The sequence below is a fragment of the Ptychodera flava genome, chromosome 7, assembly GCF_041260155.1.
Source record: "Ptychodera flava strain L36383 chromosome 7, AS_Pfla_20210202, whole genome shotgun sequence".
Classification (NCBI taxonomy): Eukaryota; Metazoa; Hemichordata; class Enteropneusta; family Ptychoderidae; genus Ptychodera; species Ptychodera flava.
This window is the reverse complement of record NC_091934.1, coordinates 34713506-34724253: the sequence shown is the minus strand read 5'-3', so window position 1 is coordinate 34724253 and position 10748 is coordinate 34713506. Positions and strand designations below refer to the sequence as shown.

Below are 10748 nucleotides of genomic sequence, written 5' to 3'. Positions count from 1 at the left end.
ATGACAGATTGAGGACAGACAACGTTTCAGCCATTTAAAGAAAATTTCTTTGTTTGCCGTCCTTGGATCTTTGAAAACCTACCAGCCTGCCAGGGGGAAAACACATATAAAAACACAATGTATTGTCATAAGCTCATTTCTTATTTGGTTTCTTTTGGAAAAATAATATTTTCATTTGTAATAGTGTTAACATTGTGTTTGTTTTCTGAATTTTCTCTGAAAACTACAGCACGCGGGCGGCAAACCGCGTTTTAGAAAAAAGTGATAGGATGACAATGCATCTGTGAATCTCACAAATTGACGTTTGTGAAGACCTCAAAGGTGTCTCTGACGTCAAAGGTGTCCCCATGTTTTCAGTTAAATTTGATTTCCTTGCAGTCTAACTAATTTTCCGACTTTACAGAAACAATGAAATATTCGCTAATGCAAATATACTGAGTTTTAGAAAGATGAAACTGATTGCTCAAAGTTAGAGAGTTATTGTACTAACATCTACAGAAACCTACGCAGAACAACATGGCAAATGACAACGTATATGTAATCATATCACTTCTCAGACTGAGATGTGTTTGAATCGTTTGAACTCTTAATAAAATAAAAAAAATTAAGTACAGTTAAACCTGTCTATTAAGTAAAACTTCAGGAATTGAAAGTGTCCTTGATATAGAGGTGACAGGTTAAATTCTATTCAAAGTAACTTTTGGTTTGATAAAGCTGTCCTCAATAAAGAGTTGTCCTGAGGAGAGAGGTGTCCGTAAGTACAGGTTTCATTGCATATGTGTGTATAGCGGGCATGTTTTCACTGTACCCAGAAGGGCAAAAAGTTTAATAAAAAGTACAAAAATGGTATGACGTTGTCTAGTGAAGATTTTAGCTACTTGAACGGTTGGAAATTCTACAACGACTCACATGCACTGTTTCCATTTGTAAAAGTTCAATTACTGCGGCCAGTCGATCCATATAGTCATCGAAATGTGTTTTTTCAACGCTACCAGCAATGTTTAACCCTGGGAAGGAGCACTCACCCCCAAATTTAGTATAGCTGTAGGCCTACCTTGGAGATTTCAAACTACAAAACACAAACTGTACAATTTTTTATGTTTGTTTTAAAGATGACATGTAAAAAGGGTCTTTTTATGATCAAAGGTGCTAGATTAAAATACAGGGGTCAGAGGTTTACCTTTATATCGTCTCCTTGGTCAAAGGTCTACACGAGGCAAATTAGCGATCCCCATGATGCTTTCCGCTTGTAATTTGTTCAATCATTGCGAAATTAGCTAGTATCGTCTATCTCTATTGGTTTGAAATAATGTTTCATCTTCATTTGCAGATTGGTGTACCATTATCACTTAGTATACTTCATGCCACAGCATCACGGGTAAAGGCTAGCTTCTTGTCGTAAAAAAATGAAAAAGAGAATCACCATACTTATCTTCTTGTCCTGTTGTTTCAAAGTTGCAAAGCTCTCTCTCTGTCTCTGTCTCTGTCTCTGTCCTCTCCTCCTCCCCCTCCTCCTCATAGATTTTTTTACTGAAAGCCAGAGTATGCATAGCTCTAGTAATCTGACGTACCTATATTAATATCTTATCCCTAAACCTTTCGCATTTTCAAAAACACCGTGTTCTTTTCTTTCGTTTTCTACGGGCCATTACAGCTATTTGTATTGTTGGTTTGTGTAACTTTCTCCGTCATTGGTTCGAAAAGAATTCTTCATAGACTCTGCTTCTCCTATTGCGTGGAAATCTGGTTCGCTCGCCGCGCTCCGGGGGTGGGGAAAATTTCATTCACTTCATTATGATGAATTTGCCATCCGGTTTGCAGTTATAATAGGGATATTTGCATTTGGTTCAAATTATGAAAATTATGAAATTGAGAATGCTGCTTACGCCGTTATCTTGTGCTTTTGGTGAGCCCACCATCTTTTAAAACACCTCATATCAGGTTACTGTGAACAACATAGTGTACGGATAATTTATTTGATTTTGTTCTACGGCTTCTTGTGTTCTTCATTTCATTTGCTTCAAAATCTTGAATCGACCGCGTTCGAATTATCAACGATAAAATACCAGTAATTTATCACAAGCCAAGTATGGCCTGTAGATTTTGTTTCGTCTGTTTCACAAAATTTGTGTAGTGAAAATGTAACACTATGATTGGGTCATCTCAAACCATCACTTGACCTTCGAGAAATCCCTACATTACAAAATGCACGGCATTGTGATGTTATTTTTTTACCTATACAGCATAGCCCGGACAAAATCTACCGGCAGATTTCCTCTTTATTTTCGTCAACTACATGTGTGTATCTGTTGTAAGGATTCCTGTTAGGAATGTGTAGTTTCTATTCAGCCAAATCATATTCAAACGAACGTTTATATCCAATGGCCGGTACAAGTCACCCACGCAGGCATCAAACCCGGTGAAATATCCACAACACAATATTACTACACGTTTCTCAAACATATCATATGCTCCCAAGGATAGTTTGCTGACGAAATCCTAAGGCTTTGGACGCTACTGTCCATCGAGAAAAACATGTTCTTTTCTGACATTCAACCAACAGAAAAATTTTCGAAGGATGTTTACACAGTTAATTGAAAGAGCAAAAGGTACAACATGTCAGAATTAAAGCATTACCTTTGATAGTGTTTTTTATATTCTGTTACAGAAAACATTCCCTTACTCTCTAATCTACAGTGAAATACAACGTATAAGTTTTGTAACGGTAGAATGTGCCTCGAAAGTGAAAGATTTAAACTTTTGCTCAAACTTTCCTCAAGGATATTTCAATCACTCCCTTTCAAAATCAAGAGTAAAAATCGGGTGGGAGTGTCAAATTTTGGTACTACAGAGACAAATTACTTAAGATTTACCGATATTTGAAATTCAAAACCGCTGCCTTAACTGGGTTCATTGTGGAGAAAAATAAATTTTTCGATTTTCGAAAAACTAAGCAGGTGAAAAGTTTTCTTACACCAAGCACTTTAAAATGAACCCCTACAAGTGGTATATCAGTAAAGAATTGTAAAAGTTTGAGAGTCTGAATATCTGTCCCGAGGTGCATTCTACCTTAAGGCAACGCATGGTATAAGATTGCAGTGCTGCCGTTGTGTTTCAGAAGTAACTCGCTCCTCCATTTCTCAATATGTGAAAGCAAAGTTCGCACACCTTAATTTACATAATGTCCGATGTCAGTGACTCTTGATGTATGGACCTTGATGTAACATATTGAGAACATTTGACACAAAATACCAGTGTAACAGTTGACAAATTCTACCAATTTATTGAGCTACATATGCAGACTGCATTAACATAATGAAATTTCAACAAGAAATTGGCAATCGAAATAGACAAGGAGTGTATGAAAGAAACCAAAACGATTGGTGGAATATATATAAAAGTTACTGAGAGCTTTGAAATTACTGGTTATGCATAGTTTCCGCAAAACACATACAATATAAAATCGTGTATTTGTGTAGACGGGGCAGAGTTGGCTTATGCTTGTGATAAACATAAGTGTACCATGCAAACAATATGTGCTTGTTATATATCTAGTGGCATCAAACCGCATTGTAAACCCTAGGATAGAACATTGGACAAAACCGATATCTATTATAACAGTAAGCTGTTTGCTTTCAGTTAAATGGTAGGATCAACTGACGTGATAGGGTAAGTCAACTAAATTCAGCTCTATCTCGTAAAATTTGAACAATACTAAAATCTGCAGGCCCTGAAGATAACATAAGTTACAATACAGCGAAATTTAAAAAAAGCAGTATGAGCACCTTGCTTAGATTAGAAACAGAACACAGAGCGCATTTCGTCTGTGTTCGGTCCGTCAATGACAGTCATGTGAAATTATGATGCTGTCGTTCTGAATTTAAGCTTATAATTCACAAAATAACAAAAATCTTTACATAGGTAACACCAATATGTGAGAGCCACGCAGCAGCAAACCTACTCGGCTGTGTGAATGATGTACGCAAAAAGTTCAGTACAAAAACTATTAAATGTGGCATGCTACATCGTAGTTAAGTAACCGTCACGTCTCAAAAACTGTGAAAACTCAGCTCTTCTGAATACAGAGGTAGACTGAACAAGATATCAAATTATGTATCAATTTCAAGATTTTCAAAACGGGAGAGAATTCAGCACCATCTTGCAGCTTCGTATCTCCTCCTCTGTGAATGAATATTTATGACAGCGGGTGGTTTACAAAAAAAACTAAATACAGTCTACTAATAGCAATATTCGGTCTCAGTGAAAATTATTACATTCCTTGTTACAATCTCATGGAAAACCGAATTTAATCTTTTCATTACGTATCGCGCTATTTATTTGTGAGCGTAGTCCACTTGGAGAATGAGAATGTTAAAGTTTGGTACTTTTGAAATACTTTCTGCACAACACTCTGTAAAACACAGGGTGTTGGAAGCACATTTCCATGAAGTGTATCATCAAAAGATTTGGAACAAGCACGAAAAACCAATTAAGGCGTAATATTAGGGTATTAATTATGGTATGCGCACAACTCTGTGATGAGAATAGGTCAAACTGTTCAAAACCTTAGGAGGGTCTCACAGTGAATTGCTACAAGCTAATCTCTTTTCGGATTCCTATACCAATGAACATTCTGCCTGTGTATACGTACCTATGAGACAATCTACTGGATTATTCTTTGTGGTTGTCATGAGTTTATGGTTTAATTGAAGACATTCAATTAATGGACGCATCACAGGTGGAACGTCGATAACACATATTGTCATAAATCATGAGATTTCATCATCATCTATGTTTATAAACAAAAGGCCCAAATTAAATTTGAGGCTGCAAAGTCTTCCAATCTACCCGCATTTTTCTTTCACCTCACCTAAACATGTTGAAAACAATAAAGATCGAGAGACACAAACATTTTGATATAAATGAAATAAAGTATCTAAGGCCTACGTATGTATTGAATTGAAAATAGAGGCTGTGATTACATTTTAGATGTTAGATTTTACCTAGACTTGGTTCAAGTCTGTGATTTGTGAATGTTTGAGTAGAGTGAACGCAATGATTTGCATTTTGCTTTCATGTGAAACGGGCGTAGAGTGAACGCTATACAGGGAGTTTCACCCGGAATCACACACTTGCCTTTCCTGCAGGGTTTGCGTTGCTATAAATTATTCATGAATGACGTTATTCATAAGATGACGTTATCATAAGATGTCGTGCGCGATCACTCCCATAAAAGTCAGCACGACCTCTGTTGTATCACCGAAAACGTGTGAAAAAATATGTGTTGTTTGTGGGGCCCAATTGCAAAATGCGATAATCGTCGCCGGTTATTCATGGATGGAAAAAAGACACTGTCCTGTGAAGAAATAGAGTTTGCCGTTGGTACAAGTCTTGACCCCTTTCTGCACACTCATGTGAGTTTCAGATCATGCAGCAATCGGGCATCGACTCTGCTGAAAAGCCCCACGCAGTTCCGACACTAGTTCAAATTTACATGATCAACCATTGGGACCAAAGAAGAAATTGTCAAGCGGTTAGTTCCGTGCGAAAATCAAAGGCCCAGCAAAAGGGTCTATTCGACGCCACTGACACTAAGTTCATGCGTTCTCCTTATTGGCCAGAATAATGGCTGGAGCTGTCAATCATTTTGTATTTGCTTGACGTCACTGTGTACACAGTCCGTCTGGCCGCCGGTACTTTGCAAGAAGTCCAAGTCGGTGAATCTGGCAGAAACTAACTCACTGTAGGCCTACTGCGCAGACTCAAAGGTAACGCATTCAATTGCTAGGGAAAACCTGGCCTGGGCTACCAAATTCCGAAAAGGTTTGTGCGAAATAGCAGAGACACAAGAGAAACTAATTATAATTGAAATTCACCGACTTGAACCAAGCTAATTTTTACCTTCTCACGACGTTTGAAACTTCATTAATTCAATAGGCTATGGATGTGTTGTCGCAAGCGGTAGACTGGAGAAGCGAGAAAAGAGTTGTAAAAAATTGAGTATGAGAAAAACTATCCCCTAGGAGCATTCAAATTAGAGTTCTACATGTTTTGTCTGGGTGTGTCATCGTGTTCTCATGTTTGTTCATACTGTATCGTGCCATATCATGTCATTTCATATGACGTCAAGTCATGTTGTGCCTTGTCAGGACTTTACTGTGAAAAAACTTTGATGCAATAATTCCCATAATCACACACCGCTACTTTCAAGTCATCGGTCACACAAATGCCAGTCGGGTTTTCAAGCCGTCGGAAGTATCATCAATGCGACAAACAAAGTCCCCTTTTCGGTCGTATTTTAAAATGTTATTATAGTAGTTATCTGTGACATACACGTAGCCATGTTTGTCCACGGCGAGTCCGGTTGGACTGAGCAACTCACCATGTCCAAAGGCAAACAGGAAACGGTCCATCATCATCAAACACCTGTACTCTTCCATTAACGCAATCAGATACATAAACATTTCCACCATGATCAACAAAGACATACCTTGGGTATCGAAATTGGCCCTCGTGACTACCAAGGCTACCGAATGAGCGAATATAGCTGCCGTCTTGATTGTAGATTAGGACACAGTGTCCCTTATTATCAACAACATAGACCCTCCCATTAATAGGATTGACGGAAACACCAATTGGGTTTTTAATTTTGCCATTTCCCAAACACCTTATTAGCTTGCCATTCTCATCACAGACAATAACGTGCTTATTTCCAAAGTCGGTGATATTGAGGTGACCGTTCTCTGACAGGGCTACATCATAGGGGCGAAAATCATCGAGTTTTGGAAACGTGATTGTCTTACGATGTTGCCCCCCTACTGTGAAAGACTGCAATCGTCCATTATTATGTTCACAGATCAACAAATCCCCATTGCTCATACCTTTATTCCCTGTAAACCATAAATTGGCCAGCGCCTGAACCTCGCCCTCCAAACTCACATACCAACCCTTTCGTTCGTAACGGTGCTCTTGGTGACACCGCTATTGGTGTCTTACTCTCTGCTGCTTTTTGTATGTATCTCTGCGAAATTCGTGCATTTCGACATTCCTTTGGTCTTATCATTTTCCGTGGGTTTCGTATTCCGTCCTTCGTTATCTTTTCCATTCTCTTCAAATTCTGGTCCCGATTCAGCCGAGATGGACTCGGTCACCACTTCGGTTGGGGTCACCGTGATGGAGTCGTCTTCATCGCCATCCTTTTTCGTCTCGATGTTGTCAGTTTTTTTAGTCTCTCTTCGAAGCAGGTTTATTTCACCGAGCCTCCAGTCTTTACAGACATCGTCACATCGTATAAATTCCATGTAGTCGTCTTCCGTCGGCGATACTCGTGTCTTTAGCTTAAGCAATTCTTCCGTCTGGTCCTCGACTCCCTTCTTTGCTGACGTCACCTGTGGCGCGTTCCCATACTGCAACAACTGTCTCTACGTATTCACGGGTACATTTGAGGTCATCTTCAGCGATGTCCAGTTCTTTCAATTGCGCTGTGAGGTTGAATTTCCGTTTTTCGTATTCTGCTTTCAGTTCTGCCTGAAGTTTGTTTCCGTTTTCTTGTATCACACGTGTGTGTTCTTCGACCTTCTGACGGATGTGCTGGCTAACCTCATCCGTCTCTTTCCGAAAACAGCTGTCCAAAGAGTCTAACACTTGTTGTACTGCAACTTTGCTCTGAACGGTTTCAGTCTCTTTCTCTTTCATTTTGTTGATTATGGCTGATAAATTCTCCATGAAACTTCCCGCGGCCTCTTGAACACATCTGTAGCGATGTTCTGGTTTCCCATGGTCTAACGCAGTACACTTCAGACAGATTGCTTCTTTACATGTATCGCAGAAGAACTCAATCTGGTACTCCCTGTGAGCGGAGCAGTAGACTGGTGGTTGAATGGAGGTGAGATCACTGCACCGTGCGGCATTGTAGTCGTCGAGCGACATGAGACGATGTGATTTCATCAGAGGAAATTTTGTGTGGGCGGACGCACATAACTGACAAATTTCAAAAGCGCATTCAATACAGCGTGTCGTCGCACCTTCTTGTTCACATGCTTGACAGTTTCTGGACCCGTCCTCGCTTTCTCGTTTGGCGAAGAGATCAACTAAGTCATTGAGGAAACCATTGGACGAAATTGAAGAGACGCCGTTTGGGAGCTCGTGTGACCGACGGCATACTGGGCATGTGATACTGCTGTCACTTGTCTTCACTAGCTTATTCGTGCACGGCTCACAGAAACTATGTAAACACGGTAGGATTTTTGCATTCCTGTATCGCTCTGAACAAATTCCACATAGGAGAAAATTTCTGTCGATTTCTGCAAGAAGGTTTGAATCTCTGGCAGCCATTTTGTGTACTAAAGTTGGCAAATACTGAGAATACGATAATTTTCTACGAAATTAAAGCATTAGTGGAGAGGGGTGGTGAATTATGAGGGAAATCTCAAAATCAAAATTGCCAAAACATAGTGCTTCTTTTTTAAACATTAATGAAATCAAAGTCTGCGAAAAATAGTATGCATGCCGAGCGAAGTCCGAAGAAATAGTTTGTCAAATATTAAACAGGGCAAGATGCACTCAGCATCCTGACCACCCCTACCGGCATCGAGTGGTCCATACTTGATCTCGTGTTACGCGTACATTCGTCCTTATGAAAAGTTTTTATATCGACTATAAATCATGAGATGTGAAATCACTTCCGGGTTCTTTACCCCGGGGTGTAAACAAATCCGTCTGATTTATTACACATTCATTGATCTTTGTTGATGCTTGTTTGGCTTGAGCCGAGATTTGAAACATTTTGGCAAAAATCGTTGTCTGCAGACTGCTGTGATAGCTGGCAGTAGCATCTTTGGTAAAACAGAGTTATAAAGCCCGGTGGGGGTGATTTCATTCACTTCATTATGATGAATTTGCCATCAGGTTTGCAGGTGTAATAGGGATATTTGCATTTGGTTCAAATTATGAAAGTTATGAAATTGAGTATGCTGCATACGCCGTTATCTTGTCGCTTTTGGTGCAGACCACCATCTTCTAAAACACCTCACATAAGGTTACTGTGAACAACAACAGATTTTTGAAAACTACTATAATTTATTTGATTTTGTTCTACGGCTTCTTGGGTTTTGAATTTTATTTGCTTCAAAATCTTGAGTCGACCACTTTCGAATTGTCAACGATAAAATACCAGTAATTTATCAAAACCAAGTATGGCCTGTAGATTTTGTTTCGCCTGTTTCACAAATTTGTGTAGTGAAAAAGTAGCACCATGATTTTGGGTCATCTCAAACCGTCATTTGACCTTCGAGAAATCTCTACATCACAAACAAATGCACGGCATTGTGATGTTAGTTTTTACCTATACAGCATAGCCGAGACAAAATACCGGCAGATTCCCTCGTTATTTTCATCAACTACATGTGTGCGTATCTGATGCAAGAATTCCTGTTAGGAATGAGTAGTTTCTCTTCAGCCAAATCATATACAAACGAACGTTTTATATACACAGGCAGTACAAGTCACACACGCAGGCATCAAATCCGGTCAAATATCCACAACACAATGGTACTACACGTTTCACAAACATATCATATGCTTCGAAGGATATTTTGCTGACGAAATCCTAAGGTGTGGAGGCTACTGTCCATCTAGAAAAATATTCTTTGTGACATACAAGCAACAGAAGAATTTAAGGATGTTAATAATAAGAGCAAGTGTACAGAATTTAAGGAATCAGAGTTAGCATTACCTTTGATTGTGTTTTTTTTTATTTTTGTCACAGAAAACATTCTCTTACTCTCTAATATACAGTGAAATACAACGTATAAGTTTTGTAACGGTAGAATGTGCCTCGAAAAGTGAAAGATTTATACTTTTGCTCAAACTTTCCTTAAGGAATAGTTCAATCACTCTCTTTCAAAATCAAGAATAATAATCGGCAAGGGGGGCAAATTTTGGTACTACAGACACAAATTACTCAATATTTACCGATATTTGAAATTCAAAATGGCTGCCATCCCTGTGTTAATTCTGTAAAGAAAAAATAAATTTTTCGATTTTCGAAAAACTAAGCAGGTGAAAAGTTTTCTTACACCAAGCACTTTAAAATGAACCCCCACAAGTGGTGGATTAAACACGAATTGTAAAAGTTTGAGAGTCTGAATATCAGTCCCCGAGGTGCATTCTACCTTAAGGCAACGCATGGTATAAGATTGCAGTGCTGCCGTTGTGTTTCAGAAGTAACTCGCTCCTCCATTTCTCAATATGTGAAAGCAAAGTTCGCACACCTTAATTTACATAATGTCCGATGTCAGTGACCTCTTGGTGTATGGACCTTAATGTAACATATTGAGAACATTTGACACAAATACCTGTGTAACAGTTAAGAAATTATATTAAGGCCAAAGTAATTAAATTCTTTGTTTTGCGTCCACTCAAAATGGGAAAAGGTACGCGTCTGAGCGGCTGAAAAACACACACAAGATAATTAACGCAATGTAATTGATTGCAGCAAATAAAAATTGTAACAAAATTTTTAGTTAAGAAAAGCTAAGCGGTATGTCCTAAAATTACTTATTCAAATACACTGTGTGTGTTTTTCATGAAAACCTTCAAAACCTAAGCGGGTGGGGACGCAAAACTAGAATTTAATTACTTTGGCCTAATTTATTGAGCTCACATATGCAGACTGCATCAACATAATGAAATTTCAACAAGAAATTGGCAGTTGAAATAGACAAAGAGTGTATGAAAGAAATCAAAAC

At 38.8% G+C, this 10748-nt stretch overlaps 1 protein-coding gene across 1 annotated transcript; it reads right to left on the bottom strand.

Annotated features, from left to right (window-relative positions):
- Nucleotides 1-7338: 7338 nt before the first annotated feature.
- LOC139136462 (E3 ubiquitin-protein ligase TRIM56-like) lies at nt 7339-8334 on the bottom strand. The gene has a single exon (XM_070704188.1). It carries the CDS (start codon nt 8332-8334, stop codon nt 7339-7341), a length of 996 nt encoding a protein of 331 aa, XP_070560289.1.
- Nucleotides 8335-10748: the final 2414 nt, after the last annotated feature.